This window comes from Arachis ipaensis, chromosome B05 (assembly GCF_000816755.2).
Source record: "Arachis ipaensis cultivar K30076 chromosome B05, Araip1.1, whole genome shotgun sequence".
NCBI classification, from domain to species: Eukaryota; Viridiplantae; Streptophyta; class Magnoliopsida; order Fabales; family Fabaceae; genus Arachis; species Arachis ipaensis.
Genome location: NC_029789.2, coordinates 109566768 through 109585072, shown reverse-complemented (window position 1 = coordinate 109585072; position 18305 = coordinate 109566768). Strand labels below are relative to the sequence as shown.

The 18305-nt window shown below is 39.5% G+C and overlaps 1 protein-coding gene across 1 annotated transcript; it reads left to right on the top strand.

Moving 5' to 3' along the window:
• On the top strand, window positions 17466-17840 carry LOC107640839. The gene has a single exon (XM_016344340.1). It carries the CDS (start codon window positions 17466-17468, stop codon window positions 17838-17840), a length of 375 nt encoding a protein of 124 aa, XP_016199826.1.

Sequence of the window (18305 nt, the reverse complement as noted above, 5' to 3'; positions counted from 1 at the left end):
GTGAAATAAGAGAAAGATATTTTTTTTTATTTTTGAATTTTAACAAAGAAAGAGAAAAAAGGAAAAGATATCTTTTTGATGTTTTTCTCTCTTTTTTTTTTCATCAAACAGCAAGAATGAAACAAAACATGAAGAGTTAAGATCAAAACCAAAAATGCATGCAAAAACACTATGAATGTCAAGATGAACACCAAGAACACTTTGAATGTCAAGATGAACACCAAGAACTTATTTTTGAAAAATTTTCAAGAAAAGAAAACATACAAGACACCAAACTTAAAAATTTTTATTCTTTAGATATTAATGTTTCAAGAATGCATATGAAAAACAAGAAAAGACACAAAACAAGAAAATATGAAGATCAAACAAGAAGACTGGCCAAGAACGACTTGAAGATCATGAAGAATGCAATGCATGAAATTTTCGAAAATATTTTTTTTGTATTTTTCGAAAATAAAAAATCTTAAAATTAAAATAAAATTACCTAATCTAAGCAACAAGATGAACCGTCAGTTGTCCAAACTCGAACAATCCCCGGCAACGGCGCCAAAAACTTGGTTCACGAAATTGTGATCATCAATAGCACCAACAACTTGGTACGCACAATTGTAATCTCAACTCTTTATCACAACTTCGCACAACTAACCAGCAAGTGCACTGGGTCGTCCAAGTAATAAATCTTACGTGAGTAAGGGTCGATCCCATGGAGATTGTCGGCCTGAAGCAAGCTATGGTCACCTTGTAAATCTCAGTCAGGCGGATTCAAATGGTTATGGTGAATTGATAATAAAAAGATAAATAAAACGTAAAATAAAGATAGAGGTATTTATGTAATTCTTTGGTGAGAATTTCAGATAAGCCTATAGAGATACTTTCGTTCCTCCTGAACCTCTGCTTTCCTGCTGTCTTCATCCAATCATTCCTACTCCTTTCCATGGCAAGCTTTATGTAGGGCATCACCGTTGTCAATGGCTACATCCTATCCTCTCTGTGAAAATGGTCCAATGCGCTATCACTGCATGGCTAATCATCTGTCGGTTCTCAATCATACTGGAATAGGATTTACTATCCTTTTGCGTCTGTCACTACGCCCAGCACTCGCGAGTTTGAAGCTCGTCACAGCCATCCCTTCCCAGATCCTACTCGGAGTACCACAGACAAGGTTTAGACTTCCGGATCTCAAGAATAGCCGTCCACAGGTTCTAACTTATACCATGAAGATTCTAATATCTCGGACTCGGTCCTCTGTATTAGATATCTAAGAGATACTCATTCTAGCTTGTTTGCATGTAGAACGGAAGTGTTTTTCAGGCACGCGTTCATGGGTGAGAATGATGATGAGCGTCACATAATCATCATATTCATCATGTTCTTGGGTGCGAATGGATATCTTAGAGAAGGAATAAGCTTGAATTGAATATAAAAATAGTAGTACTTTGTATTAATTCATGAGGAACAGCAGAGCTCCACACCTTAATCTATGGAGTGTAGAAACTCTACCGTTGAAAATACATAAGTGATAAGGTCCAGGCATGGCCGAATGGCCAGCCCCCTAAACGTGATCAAAGGATCAAAAGATAATCCAAAGATGATCAAAAGATGTAAATACAATAGTAAAAAGTCCTATTTATTCTAAACTAGTTACTAGGGTTTACAGAGATAAGTAAATGATGCAGAAATCCACTTCTGGGGCCCACTTGGTGTGTGCTTGGGCTGAGCATTGAGCTTTACACGTGTAGAGGCTTCTCTTGGAGTTGAACGCCAGTTTGTAACCTGTTTCTGGTGTTTAACTCCACTTTGCAACCTGTTTCTGGCGTTTAACTCCAAAATGCAGCATGGAACTGGCGTTCAATGCCAGTTTGCGTCGTTTAAAATCGGGCAAAGTATGGACTATTATATATTTCTCGAAAGCCTTGGATGTCTAATTTCCAACGCAATTGTGAGCGTGCCATTTAGAGTTCTATAGCTCCAGAAAATTTACTTTGTGTGCAGGGAGATCAGAATCCAACAGCATCTGCCGTCCTTCTTCAACCTCTGAATCTGATTTTTGCTCAGGTCCCTCAATTTTAGCCAGAAAATACCTGAAATCACAGAAAAATATACAAACTCATAGTAAAGTCCAGAAATTTGAATTTTAATTAAAAACTAATAAAAATATACTAAAAACTAACTAATTCATACTAAAAACTATGTAAAAATAATGCCAAAAAGCGTATAAATTATCCGCTCATCAGAGCTTTCCAAAGAGCTTTCGGTACGAAGCTATGTCTCAACACTGCATATCATCCTCAAACGGATGGACAGTTGGAAAAGACTATTTAGACGTTGGAAGATATGCTAAGAGCATGTGTATTGGATCAACCTAGAAGTTGGGACCGTTACATGCCATTGGTGGAGTTTGCGTACAACAACAACTTTCATGTGAGCATTGGGATGGCTCCGTATGAGGCCTTGTATGGACAGAAGTGCCAATCTCCACTCTGTTGGTATGAATCTGGTAAAGCAAGTGTCTTGGGTCCTGATTTGGTAGCAGAGACTACGGAGAAGATTAAGAAGATACGGGAAAGGATTTTAACTGCCCAGAGTCGACAGCAAAGTTATGCGGACCAGAGAAGGAAACCGTTAGAGTTTGAAGTGGGAGAACATGTATTTCTGAGAGTGACACCAACAACTGGGATTGGAAGAGCGATTAAGACCAAGAAATTGAATCCGAGGTTCATTGGACCATTTGAGATTCTAAGGCGATTCGGGCCGGTGGCATATCAAGTAGCTTTGCCACCTCATCTGTCTAACTTGCATGACGTATTCCACGTGTCATAGCTTTGTAAGTACACGTCGGATATGGCTCATGTGCTAGATCCTGAGTCAGTCGAGTTGAGGGGAAAACTTGACTTTTCAAGTAACACCGGTGCGTATTAATGACACTAGTGTGAAGAAGCTGCGAGGAAAGGAAGTACAGTTGGTTAAAGTGGCTTAGAAGCGAGTAGGAGTTGAGGAGCATACTTGGGAATTGGAGTTTGAGATGTGAACAGATTATCCCAAGCTATTCTCAGGTAATTCAAATTTTGAGGGCAAAATTTCTTATTTGGTGGGGAGAATGTAAGACCCAAGCTTAATTAACCACTTAATTAAGTAATTAATGTTGCCCTGATTAGGTTCCGAAAAGTTAGAGTGAGAATTTGAGGATTTAAATGTGATTTTTGGACTCAGTAGGTCTTTCTGAGTCAGAAAATGTGTTTTCTGCGAAAAACCGTGAAAAATATTAAACCGGCAGTTTGAACTGGTTAAACTAGTTCAAGTCTGCCTGGTACTATGCGAGAAAAAGTGAAAACAGTCAAAAACTTTAGAAAAATACTAGATGTCAAAAACCGGGCATTGATTTTAAAGGTTTGTTCCGAAGTTGGGCCAAACGGGCTAAAAACGCTAACAGGTTGGACCGGCCCCAAGTTGGGCTCAAGCCCAACATATATATAGAGCCCTTAATGACCCACTTCAGTCACAACACACATAGCAGAAAAGGAAAGAGGGAGAGGAGAAGAGATAGAACACTATTCACTTCGATCTTCTCAAGCACATATCTTGAGGTATAGAGCTCCGATCGCCACACCATTTGCGGCTATGTGTTCCTTGTGAAGAGCTCTACAAAACTTATATTAGAAACTGGTAAGAAAAGCTCAAATCCCTCTTAGTTCTTCTCTTCAAGATTTCGAAAATCTAGGGTTTTGATTAAGTGAGTTTTTGTGATTTTGGATGTTTAGGTTCACTCTAATCCTTGCTTAGCATTGGATTTTGGCTTCCAAAGCTATTGGGAAAGGTAAGAGGCATTGAGCTTTTGTGAAATTTTTTCTATGATAAGCCCTAGGTTGATTTGTGATGGTTTATGCATATATAGTTTGATTATTGTGAGTTTGGGAGCTATTGGAGCTTGTTGGTGCTTGTGGAGTTACTTTGGAAGCTTGGATTCTGTTGGAAAGCTTGTTGGTGATTATTGTGTACTCATATTTGAGTTTTGGCATATAGAGAATCAGCCAAGGTATGGTTTCAGTTTTCTCTATGTAGTATATAATATTCATGGATACTTAGGCTAGTGACCTATAGGATAGGTTTGGATTTATGGGGTTGTTGATGATGGTTGATTGATGATGTATGTTGAATTGATATTGTTATCTTGAGAAATAATGATATTGAGGTATGATGTTTGATGATTTGAATGATTGTATGTTGTTGGATATTGATATAAAGCATGAATGGAATTGATGATTTGAAGTGATAGGAATAAATTGATGGTTGGTGCATGTGTTGGTGGAGAATTGACCTTAGTGTCATATATTTGGTATTTTATGGTTGAGAATGGTGAATTGTGATTTATAAGGGTAGATTGTGCTAGAAATGGAAGTTTGGTTTTGATCTAGTTGGATGTGGCATGAGAATTTGGTGAAATTGAGAACATGTGAAATTTGGTAAAAAGGAAATTTTGGTGAAATTTGTCTGATCATAGCTTTTGCCTCAATTTTCAAAATTTGTTGAAAATTCTATGAAATTAAAGCATCGATTTGATATAAAGTTTGTAGAATTTGGAATTTTGTAAAGGAAGTTATGATCATTCAAAGATTGGTGTTAAAATCTAAAATTTTGCAAAGTTGCAGAATTTTATGATTTCTGTGTGTGCGCACGCACATCTCTGCGAAAATTTTAATCTGTGCACATGCACACGCAGATGCAGGCAGTCTGTTCACATCATCAGCACAGCTTGTGCGCGCACATACCCAATGAGGAATTGCCACCTGTGTGTACACACAGCCCTGTGCGCACGCACACGATGGGAAGGCCAGTCTGTTGAGGGCGCTAGCACAGGTTGTGCGAGCGAATAGACCCTATGAATTTTGTAACCTGTGTGTATGCACACCTCTATGCATATGCACACATTTAAAATCTTTTGGGGCGTCCGCGCGCACACCTCTGTGCGTACGCACACGCCCTGTTTCTCAAATTTTAACTTTGTTTTCAACTATTTCACCTTCCCAACAAGATTGTAAGCTTCTATAACACTATTTTAAGGCTTGTGGGCTTAATTTTTAGTATGAGAACATGGGGAGTAACATAAGCATTTTAGTTGATGATTATTATGAAAAATTAGAAAATGGAGGTTTAGGTTTCGGGTGTACTGAGGATGGTTTGATGGCATGTGAAGATAGACTGGTATGTGAAATAAGAACTGAGGAACTGTTAAGTTTGGAACTAAAATGTGAATTGACAGTGGTTGAGATGAGTCGAGGACTCTAAATGAGATGAGGGATCCATGTATATTGAAAATTTTTTCTAAAAACCACCGATGTATCATTTTATATTGAGATTATGAGACGCTATGCGCCCGGCAGGGACGGTGGTTAATCCCGCCTATCGAGGTAGCGACGGTGGCGTAAGGACGGTGGTTAATCCCGCTTACGTTGAGATGTGAGGTCTGAGGCAAGAGTATCCCGCTCGCATCCCTTCGGATCAATAGAGCGTGCAGGCGTAAAACCCTAGACAATGATCCGAGCACTATATCTCGGGGTTCCCATGATGATTTCGAAGGGCAACATCTCCATGGAGATGTGTCGGGTTGGCAGTTAAACCGACAATGTGATATTACTTCCAATAGGGCAGGCATTCATCATATGCATTTTCTATCTGTTTGTTTGCTTTGCCAACTTGTAATTGTATGCCTATTTGTATAACATGCCTAATTGCTACTTGAGTTACTTGCCTTATATGCTTCTACTTGTGATTTACTTGCATTGTATATAATTGTGATTTCTACTGGGATTGAGGAGGTTCGGAAGGCGGCGGCGATGGGATCACATCGAGGATAGGTTGGTAAAGGCTGTGGAACAGCGGTGTTTGGTTAGAATAGGAATCCCCTAAGATAGATTTCCCGGTTTATTCATGTTAAGGTTTATCTAATTATGCTTATATGTTTTAGTATGCCTTAATATTGAATCTTGTGATGGATATGAAGTCTAGGATTGCCTTTGGCGTCCCGGGGTCTTATATCCTACATCATTGGGCACTATTACCATACTGAGAACCTCTGGTTCTCATACCATATTTCTATTGCGTTTTTCAGATACAGGTCGCAACCCACCTCGGTGAGTTGCCTGGATGGTAGCAGAAGCGGAGGATCATGATACCTTTTGGAGTTTTTTGTTTATTTTGTTTATACATCTCTCACTTTTGTATTTTGCTTTGCCTAGAGGCTTGTATATGAGAGAACAAAACTTTTTTAAGCTGTTTTTATTGTTTGGTTTCTGTATTGTATGTACATATATGGATAGCCGGCTTAAACTCCACGAGTCGTGGCTAGATTCTTATGATATTCTACTATTATATTTTGATATATCTTATCTATTTCTTGTGCTTTAAGTTAGTAGCTTTGCTAGTACGTTTTGCGCTTTTTGAATCCTGTTTTTGAGCTATATCCTTCATCGGGCTTCTAGATTATATAAATTCTTTCTATATATTATATGTATGAGCTTAGAACTGTCGTAACTTTTGATTAACCTTTGCTTTACGACGCGAGGTAAAGCTTAGGCTAATTAGGGTGTTACATGTTGAATTTCCCAAGATAAAATGTTTCCACACTCTCGAGATAAAGTATCTGCCACACTCTTGGGATATAGTCTCTGCCACACTCATGGGATATAGTACCCGACACACTTCCCAGGGTAAAGTGCTCCCACACATTTTGTATATAGTGTCTGCCACACTCTTGGGATATAGTTCATGCCACACGCATGGATATAGTGCCCAACACACTTTACAAATAGAGAGAAAACATAGACATACTCATCATCAATCATCCTCAATCCTGTCTCATTTATCATATTCATTCAATTTCAATCACTCATTATCAATTCTATCATTATTCAAAACATCATCATCATTTTCTCACTTCTTTAACCATAAATCATTACTTCAAAACCTTTCTTCACTGTTAAGTTAACTCCATCTCTAAGTTTACCCCTCCCCCTTTGATTTAAAAACTAAATTTGGACCTTAGAGGGTAAATATAGAGGTTTAGAAGTTAGAAAATAGATTAAACTCACAAAAAATATATTTTTCCTAAGAACAAGGGTTCTGCATATGTGTGGGTGTCATTTTCCCAACTCGCATACGTGACCCGCATATGCGAGCCTCTTCGACATGGAGGTTGTCCCGTGGTGCGGAAATTATAACCCACTAACTTACCGGCAAGTGCACCGGGTCGTACCAAGTAATACCTTACGTGAGTAAGGGTCGATCCCACGAGGATTGATGGATTAAGCAACAATAGTGTTTGATAGGATTAGTTAGACAAACAGAAAAGAGTGTTTTGGTATTCAAAAAAAGTATTAAACAGTAAATTAAGAATTTTAGAAAGCAAGCAGCAAATGAGTTGTGAAATATATATGGAAAAACAGTTAAGGCTTCAGAGTTATCTATTTTCTGGATTGACTTTTCTTATTAACTAATTTTAATCATGTAAGATTTAATTCATGGCAAATTATTTGTGACTAGACCCTAATTCCTTAGACCTTCTTAGTCTCCTCTAAAATTCATCAACTGCCAATTCCTTGGTCAATTAATTCCAATTAGAGGGTGATGATCAAATTCTAGTTTATATGCCACAAGAATCCTAATTATCCAAAAATAAAGGGATTATATGTCACATATCCTGATAAATACAAACAATTAGAAATTCAGGATAATATGTTTTCAAGCTATTGTTCAAGTAAAGAGCTTTTCCAAGTTATACAAGAACTCAATTAGAACATGGGTCATACTTCCGTTCCACCCAAATTCATAAAATGAAGAACAAAAATAATTATTGAAATATAAATCAAAACATAAATTAAAATAGAAAAATAATAATATCAATCCGTACAATAGACAGAGCTCCTAACCTTAACAGTGGAGGTTTAGTTGCTCATAGTTCAGAAAGAAAATAAGGATTTAGGTAAAATGTACTGAGTTCCAATATGATGGATCTGAATCCCCTAGGGAAGGAAAGTTTCCCCCTTTTATAACTAATCCTAATAAATTTTAAATCTATCTTTAAAACTAAAATAATATCTTTTCCTATTTTTAAAATTTGAATTTAAATTAGAATTAATTATAGCAATCAGCAAATCTTCAATTGATGGATGGGGACCACTTGGCTTCACTAGGATCCACACCTAACTTGGGCTTGGCAGCATGAATTGGAGTTTAGTTGAGTGAAGCTGTGCCTAACTTAGGCTTTAGTGCGCCTAACTTGGGCTTTAGTGCGCCTAACTTGAAGTGGGCAGGACCAATCTCGCGTATTGTTGTTGTGTCTTGCACCTAACTTGAGAAATCTCAAGTTAGGCGCAGCCTTGGCAGCGAGTTCGGAGAAGAAATATGAACTATTATATATCATTGGAAAGATCTGGAAGTTAGCTTTCGAACGCCACTGGAATCACGTCCATTGGACCTTTGTAGCTCGAGTTATTCAGGTTTGAGTACAAAGAGGTCAGGATTGACAGCATCATTCGCCTTCATCTCTTCTTCTGCAGAAACTCCATCAAATCTAGCTGAATGCTATCTAAAATAAATAGAATTGTACAAGATTTAAAGTAGCATCCATATTGGCTAAAAGATAATTAATTCTTTATTAAACTCAACAATTTAGATGCAAATTCACTAGGAAAAGATAGGAAAGATGCTCACGCATCATCCCGCATTGCGTGGTATTGCCCATGTACGCATGCCTATAAATCTACCCATCTCGCGTGCGTATGCACACTCCCACATACGCGGGACATCTGGACAGAGACCAGAGTCTGGGTCGCGTGGGTGTTCGCGTACGCATGTCCTCCACAAGTGTTAAAATGCTATTAAGTCCTGCAGAATTTACTTTTGCACACCAAACTTCCAACGCGCATAACTTTTTTGTTAAAAATCATTTTTAGTCGGATAGCAATGATTCCTCCCTTTTTGTTTTTACCAGCATGTCATCTACATATACCTCCATTAGCTTTCCGATGTGATCGGCGAAAACTTTGTTCATCAATCTTTGCTATGTAGCCCCTGCATTTTTGAGTCCAAAAGGCATAACTATGTAGCAGTAGTTCACTCTAGGGGTTAGGAATGAAGTCTTTTCTTGGTCGGGCGGATACATTGGGATTTGGTTGTATCCTGAATAGGCACCCATGAAGGAAAGGTACTTGTATCCGGAAGAGGCATCCACTAAAGTGTCTATATTTGGGAGTGGGTAGGGATCTTTTGGGTAGGCCTTATTGAGGTCTGTGTAGTCAGTACACATCCGCCACTTTTCATTTGTCTTCTTTACCAAGATGACATTGGCTAGCCATAATGGGTACTTAACCTCCCTTATGAACCCTGCCTCGAGTAAGGCTTGTACCTGTTCTTCCACAGCTTTGGACCTTTCTGGGCCAAGCTTCCTACGCTTCTGTTGCACTGATCGGGATCCAGGATATACTGCCAAGTTATGGTACATTAGTTCGGGATCTATGCCGGGCATGTCGGCGGCCTTCCATGCAACGAGGTCGGAGTTATCCGTTAGGAGCTTTGTTAGCCGCTCCTTTAGGTCTCCTTTTAGATTTGCCCCCATATTTGTTGTTTGATCTTGAGTTTCACCAATTTGAACTTCTTTGGTCTCACCTTCCAGTTGAGGGCAGAGTTCTTCACGAGCCCGAATTCCCCCAAGTTCTATAGTATTGGTTTCTTTTCCTCTGGGGTTACCTTTAAGGTTCAAACTTTCGTTATAACAGTGTCGCGCGAGTTTTTGGTCTTCCTTTACGGTAGCGATCCCTTCTGGATTCGGGAGAACTTCATGTATAGATGTGGAGTGGAGACTACTGCGGCGAGCTGGTTCAGTGTTGTCCGACCAATTAAGGCATTATAGGTCGAGCTTACGTCGACTACGATGTAGTCTATGCTTAATTCTTAGACCGAGTTCCTTTTCCAAAGGTTGTGTGTAGTGGGATGTACCCTAGTGGTTGAATTGGGGCATCTCCTAGCCCGAATAGGCTATTCGAGTATGCTCTGAGCTCTTTCTTTTGTAGGTCGAGCTTGTCAAAGGCGGTTTTGAACAGGATATCTGTGGAACTTCCTTGATCTAAAACATTTGATGGAGGTTGGCGTTGGCGAGTACGATTGTAATGACCACGAGGTCATCATGCCTCGGGATGATGCCTGCGGCATCCTCTTGAGTGAAGGTAATGATGGGGAGGTCGGGCGACCTGTCCCACTTTCCGACATGATACACCTCTTTAAGATGTCTTTTGTGGGATGATTTAGAGATCCCACCTCCTGTGAATCTTCCATTTATCATATGGACATGTCTCTCAGGGGTGTGAGGTGGACTGATGAGAGAACTTTTGCGTGGTCTAGAAATTTGCGGATAAATCCTCGTTGCAAGTATAGTGTCTAAACCTTTAAAAGTCCTTTCATACAAACATTTTGGATGTCACAAGTAACAAACCCCTTTTTAAATTGATAATCGAGTATTAAACCTCGGGTCGTCTTCTCAAGAAATTGCAGGGAGGTGTTCTTATTATTGATTATGAAAAAGTGTGTTTTTGGGGAATGTTGAGTTTGGGCAATGGGCACAGGTATATTTAAATGACAAGTAAAATAAATTAATAATAATAAAATCTCTTGGCAAGGTATGGAGAACTGGAGGTCCTATCCTAGTTATCCTTATCAATTGTGATGAGAATTGGATTCTTCCCCCACCTTATTAACCTCTAACTATGAAGGTAAGTTAAGTGGACAAATTAATTCCAATTTCCAATCAACAATGAGTTTGATAACTCAAGAGTTACCAATGTCTCAACCAAAGCCAAAAGGGAAATATCTAAATTAAATTAAAAGCAAAACAATCTTAATTCTGAAATACCTCAAATAATATTAATCAAGAAAATCATAACATGAATGTAGCATAAGCCAAATAGGCAACATAACTAATATAAGCATTAAAGTATCTGAAAGTAAGAGATAAATATAAAGTAAAAGAACATTGAACCTGGGATCGAGAGTCACTCCTAAAACTAAGAGAAATCCTAAATCCTAATCCTAAGAGAGAGGAGAGAACCTCTCTCTCTAAAAACTACATCTACTCCTAAAATTATGAATTATGAGAGCCTTCCTATGAATGGATGCATTCCCCCACTTTATATCCTCTAATCTGTATTTTCTGGGCCGCAAATTGGGTCAGAAATAGCCCAGAATTCGCTGGTTGCGAATTCAAATGCGCTGGTTTCCGGCACTGCGACGCGGCCGCATGGATCACGCGGTCGCGTCGCCTAGCATCATGGAAACTATATCATATTATATATCAAATCGAAGCCTCGGACGTTAGCTTTCCAACGCAACTGGAACCGCGTCATTTGGACCTCTGTAGCTAAAGTTATAGCCGTTTGAGTACAGAGAGGTCAGGCTGGACAGCTTAGCAATTTCTCCAACTTCTTGTATTCCTTCCGCTTTTGCATGCTTCCTTTTCATCCTGCAAGCCATTCCTGCCCTGTAATATCTGAAAACACTTAACACACATATCAAGGCATCTAATGGTAATAAGAGAGGATTAATAATAAGCAAATATAAGATCAAAGAAGCATGTTTTCAATCAAAGCACATAATTAGGAAGGCAATTGTAAAACCATGCAAATAGTATGAATAAATGGATAAAGAGTTGATAAAAACCACTCAATTGAGCACAAGATAAATCATGAAATAGTGATTTATCATGGACGTTCGACTCGTCCAACCTCTTCATCCCTTCTTCTCTTTCTCGGTTCATCCGCTTTATTATCTAAAGAACCGATCTAGTTGCCATTCTCATGCCAATTTTTCTATAATATTTTTTAGGTCGAAGCACGCATTGGTAGGATGCCCGTAGATTTGGTGGTATTCGCAATACTCTATCCGACTTCCTCCTCTTTTGTGTTTAATCGGGCGAGGCGGTGGGATCTTCTCAGTGTTGCATATCTCTCCGTAAACGTCTACAAGGGACACCCGAAGAGGGGTGTAGTTGTGGTACTTTCTAGGTTTCTCAGTAGGTTGGTCTTCTTTTTTTCTAGACTCTTTATCCTTATCCCGAGGTGGGTAGGAGAATCCAGATTTTGAGGTTTCTCCTAATCGAGCGTTCTCCTCCATATTGATGTACCTTTTCGCCCGCTCTTGTACCTCGTTCAGAGATGTTGGGTGTTTTTTAGATATGGAGTGGCTAAAGGGTCCTTCTCGCAGACCATTGATAAGTCCCATAATTGCTACTTATGTGGGGAGATTCTGTATGTCAAGGCATGCTTTATTGAATCTTTCCATATAACTGCGGAGGCTCTCCCGATCTCCTTGTTTAATCCCTAGCAGGCTTGGAGCGTGCTTGGTTTTATCCTTCTGGATGGAGAACCTATCTAGGAACTTCTTGGCGAGGTCATCAAAGTTTGCAATTGACCTTGGCGACAAGCTGTTGAACCACTTTATTACTGTTTTGGTCAAGGTAGTCGGGAAGGCTTTACAACGATATGCATCTGAGGCATCCGTAAGATACATCCGACTTCTGAAGTTGCTGAGATGATGACTTGGGTTGGACGTACCATCGTAGAGAGTCATGTCAGGAGCTTTGAAGTCTTTTGGGACTTTAGCTTTCATGATTTCCTTTGTGAATGGGTCTTGGTCCTTGCGGGGGCTATCTTCGTGATTGGACCGAGTAGCTTTTGTGTTGAAGTTGGCCTCGAGTTTGAGGAGCTTATCTTCCAACTCTCGACACCTCCTAGTTTCTCTTCGGAGATCTCGCTCAGCCTCCCGCTGCTGGTCGGCTTCTTGTTCTAGCTGTTTAAGGCGATTCTATTACTCACGGATGGCCTCCAAAATTTCTGTATTTAGGGGTTGTTTGTCTCCCTTGTTTTGAGGTGTATCCTTCGGTGTGGTATCCGTGTTCTTATACGGCGTTCTGTCTTCTAAACCAGAGTTGTGATTGTTGTCAAGGTTGTCCTCCATGATGATAGGATGACTTCCAGGTTCCCCGGCAACAGCGCCAATGTTTTGAGGGTTACTTGAAACTGAAGGTCGATCTTGGATGAGATCTGTTGCTGTGGCCAGAGCTGTCGTATCTGACTTGCTGGATCTGGTGGTGCTGCTGATCCTTGATCACTGGAGGGTGTGGTACCTGTAAGAGACTCTGATGCTTAAGTTAGCCCGTTCTTTAGGCAGGTTTTTTGTGTAGAATCAGAATGTGAGTTATACCTGGGTGCTCCAGTGTATTTATAGTAGTGGGGAGTGATCTTCCTTGAGATAAGTTTGTTGTCTTATCTTATCTTTTTGTGGAGGAGATCTTTATCTTTTAGTCCACCGTCTTTTGGTGAGCGGGGATCCTTTTGCTTTGGGCCTACATGGTGTTTTAGCTGAGCTCTTTATGAAGAGGTTGGTGATGAGCCAGCCTTGTAAGAGATCGGTCGTTCTGGTCTCCGTCCAACCCGGATCGCATAGCTCGACCTAGGGTATGAATAGTAAGGATGCATATGGTCAAGTGAGCTTGAAATTTGAATCTTTGATTAACTTAAACTCTCACCTAATACACATAACAACCTATACAATTCAAATGCAACCTAGTTATCCATTATTTTACTTTTTCACTCACTTATGCATTCTTTTCTATTCACATCCCATATGCATTATTCTTGTTACTTTTCTTTTGGGGAATTTTGTCCCTTTTTTATTGCTTTCTTTTTCTCTTTTTCTTTTTTTCTATTTTTTGTGTATATATCATAATGTATACAGAAGAGACTGATGCATATGATTTAAGCTTTGATTGGATGTTAACAAATCGGGTTTTGTTGGATTGCTTTGAGCGATCGATTCGATTTATGCCAGAAGAAAAAAGTGGAGCAGTGGTAATGGTTAGGTAATGATCAGAGGATAGATCAAATTCTATTACCTGAACTCTGTAATGGTGAACTGTAATGGAGAAGAGTGTCAGGGTTATATACTGTTGGCTACGAATGCGTTAGGTGATGATCAGAGGATAGATCAAATTCTAGTGGTTAGGGAGTTTCCAGAAGCATTCCCGAAAGATATTCCTGAGTTTCCACCTCAAAGGAAAATTGAATTTGCAATTGACTTGGTGCCGGAAACCATACCAGTGTCGATTGCGTCGTATCGAATGGCTCCGGTAGAGCTGGCAGAATTAAAGACTCAATTAGAAGAGCTTCTGAACAAGAGGTTCATTCGACCGATTGTATCCTCGTGGGTGATGGCAAGTCATCCTAGCCTATTTTAGCTAGTCTTTTTCTTTTGTTTTCATTAGAATTATGCACTTTCTTGAGCTACAAGCAAGCTGATTGAGTAGATTTTCATGTTTCCCTTGATTGAATCAACCATGTATGAATTCATGCCATTTCGTGAGGTTTTATGCTATATGTGTTGCATATTATGAAAGAATGAATATCTCATGATTTTGAGCATAGCTTTGATGAGTTTGGTTGATTAATGATAGGTAAAGAAAGCTTGGAGAAAGGTTGAAGCAAAGAGGAATAGCTAGGAGTGAAGAGAGGACAATGGAATAAGTGAAATTGAACCAGGAAGCAAGAAGTTAGCCCCAACGTTAGCCCCCTAACTTGGAGGCTAACGTTGGAACTTGAAAAGCATTCCCTGGGTACCAAAAGTTTGCGCCAACGTTAGCCCCCTAACTTGGAGGCTAACGTTGGAACTTGAAAAGCACTTTTGGGAATTTTCATAATAGTTTTCGGAGAGCTTTTGAACTTTAATTTCTTTGTTTTCATTGCTTTCAATTTCAATTTACACTTGTCTTGGATCTTGGATTGGAGAATTGAAGAAATTCTATTTCAATCTCAATCTTGGATCTCTCTGTTTCTTTACTGTTAATTGAATTTCATTTCCAGTTACTTGCTTCTCATCTAATTTCTTTGCAATTTACAATTTCCTTGCACTTGTTCTTGTTGGATCTAGGAAGGTATTGAGATCTAGACTTGGTTTTCTAGTCTCTGGGCCCTGAGATCTCAATTTTACATTCTCTGTTTCTTGCTTTTAACGTTCATTTATTTTACTGCTTCAAGATCCGTTTCAATCCCAATTCCCTTTCCCTCTTCTGTTTAATGCAATTCAACTTTTCCTTGTTTAAATTCTTCAAATCCATTCCCCAATTCCCTTTACAATTCCAGCTGTTTACATTTCTTGCATTTTAAGATTCCGCAATTTACATTTCTTGCACTTTAAGTTTCTGCCATTTAATTTCTTGTTCTTTAAGTTTCAGCAATTTATTTCTTGTTCTCTTTACTTCAATGCAATTTAATTCTGCAAGTCACAAAACCATCAACCAAATCTTGATTCGCTTGACTAAATCAACCACTAAACTAAAATTGCTCAATCCTTCAATCCCTGTGGGATCGACCTCACTCCCGTGAGTTTTTATTACTTGATACGACCCGGTACACTTGCCGGTTAGATTTGTGTGTTTTGGGAGAAATTTATTTTTCCTCCAAAATATCTCATCAGTGGGGAGCGCCCGTTTTATTGTTGAAGAAGAAGGATGGAGGAATGCGACTTTGTGTAGATTACCGGTAGTTAAACAAAGTAACTGTGAAGAACAAGTACCTGTTGCCTAGAATTGACGACTTAATGGATCAACTGCAAGGAGCTGGGGTGTTTTTGAAGATTGATTTGTGGTTTGGATAACATCAGATAAGGGTGAAGGAGGATAAAATTCCAAAAACTGCTTTTAGGACGTGCTATGGACACTACAAGTTTGCGGTGATGTCCTTTGGGTTGACAAATGCCCCTGTTGTGTTCATGGATTACATGAACAGAGTATTTTGTCCCTTTTTGGACAAATTCGTGGTGGTTTTCATAGACGACATCTTAGTTTATTCAAAGACAGAAGAAGAACATGAAGAACACTTGAAAATTGTGTTTCAAATACTGAAGAGGTAGAAATTATATGCTAAATTGTCCAAATGCGAGTTTTGGAAGGAGGAAGTGAAGTTCTTATATCACGTAGTGAGTAAAGGAGGAATAGTCGTAGATCCTTCAAAAGTGAAGGCAGTGATGGAATGGAAGAGACCTACTACGGTGACTGAGGTTAGGAGTTTCTTGGGTTTGGCCAGATATTACTGAAGATTCATCAGGGGATTTTCTCGGGTTGCACTACCAATGACTAAGTTAACAAGGAAGGAGGTACCGTTTATGTGGACGTCGGAGTGTAAAAAAAGTTTTTAGACTTTGAAACGAAAGTTAACTTCAGCACCTGTTTTAATTTTACCGGAACCGCATGAACCGTTTGAAGTGTATTGTGATGCGTCACTGAAAGGTTTGGGTTGCGTGTTGATGCAACACCGAAACGTGGTGGCTTACGCATTGCGACAGCTGAGACCACATGAGATAAATTACACAACTCATGACTTGGAATTAGCGGCGATTGTGTTTGCATTGAAAATATAGAGGCACCATTTTGTACGGAGTGAGGTTTAGCATCTTTTCTGATCGTAAGAGTCTCAAGTATATCTTTAATCAAAAAGAGCTAAATATGCGTCAAAGGAGGTGGATGGAGCTTCTCAAGGATTATGATTTTGAACTAAGTTATCACCCTGGAAAGGCGAACGTAGTGGCAGATGCATTGAGTCGGAAGTCTTTAACAATTGCTTGGATGAGGATCAAGGAAGAGGAGTTAGTGAATAAGTTTGTAGATCTCAAGCTGGATATTGGTGAAGTTGCCGAAAGAGCTTGTTTGAACCAGTTACAGATTTCAAGTACATTTAAATCAGAGATTCAGAGGTCTCAGCAAGATGAGCAAGAACTTCAGAAGTTGTTCCAACTGACTGGTAAGAAGAGGCATGGTAGTTTACTACGGATGATGAAGGGTTATGGCGGTATAAAGGGAGAATTTGTGCGCCGGATGTCAGAAGTTTGAGACAAGAGTTGTTGTTGGCAGTTCACAATAGCGGGATTTCTATCCATCCAGGAAGTACAAAGATGTACTACGATCTAAAGAAGATGCTCTGGTGGTCTGGGATGAAAAATGACATAACTACAGTGGTATCTAAGTGTTTGACGTGTCAGAAGGTGAAGATAGAGCACTAGAGACTGTCGAGAATGTTACAGCCACTTGAGATTCCTCAGTGGAAGTGGAAAGGAATTGCATGGATTTTGTGACCGGTTTACCGAGGACTAGGTCGAGATTTGATACAGTCTGGGTGATCGTGGATCATTTAACCAAGTTCGCTCATTTTCTGCCTATTTGAATGTACTACTCTATGGAGGAATTGGCAAGGTTGTACATCAAGGAGATCGTAAGGTTGCACGGTATGCCATCGAGCATAGTGTCGGACCGTGATCCCCGATTCACATCAAGGTTTTGGGGAGCTTTCCAAAGAGCTTTACGTACGAGGCTATCTCTCAGCACGGCATATCATCTGCAAGCGGATGGATAATCGGAACGGACTATTCAGACGATGAAAGATATGCTAAGGGCGTGTGTCTTGGATCAACCGGGAAGTTGGGACCGTTATACGGATCAGAGAAGGAAACCGTTGGAATTTGATGTGGGCGAGCATGTATTTCCGACTCCGACAACTGGGATTGGAAGGGCCATTAAGACCAAGAAGCTAAATTCGAGATTCATTGGACCAATGGAGGTTCTGAGGCAATACGGGCCGGTGGCATATCAAGTAGCTTTGCCGTCTCACTTGTCTAACTTGCATGACGTATTCCACGTGTCACAACTCCGTAAGTACACATCGGATGCAGCTCATGTGTTAAAGCCCGAGTTGGTCAAGTTGAGGGAGAACTTGACATTTCAAGTAACATCGGTGCGTATTGACGACTAGTGTGAAGAAACAGCGAGGAAAGGAAGTTCAATTGGTCAAAGTTGCTTGGAAGAGAGCAGGAGTGGAAGAGCATACTTGGAAGTTGGAGTCCGAAATATGGAAGGATTATCCCGAGCTATTCTCAGGTAATCACTAAATTTTGGCGACAAAATTTCTTATTTGGTGGGGAGAATGTAAGAACCGCGATTAATTAATTAAATAATTAAATTTCCCAAAAATAGGATCCAAAAATTTAGAATGTTAATTAGACAATTTGAATATGATTTTCAGACTTAGTAGATTTTTCTGAGTTGGAAAATGTAATTTTCTGCGAAAAATCACATAAAAACTCAAATCGAAAAATGAATCGGCTATACTGGCTTAAAAGTCTGTCCGGTACTGTGCGAGAATATTAAAAGCAGTATAAAACCTTAGGAAAATATTTAGAATTGGAAATCGGACATTAATTTTAAAGGTTTGTCCTGA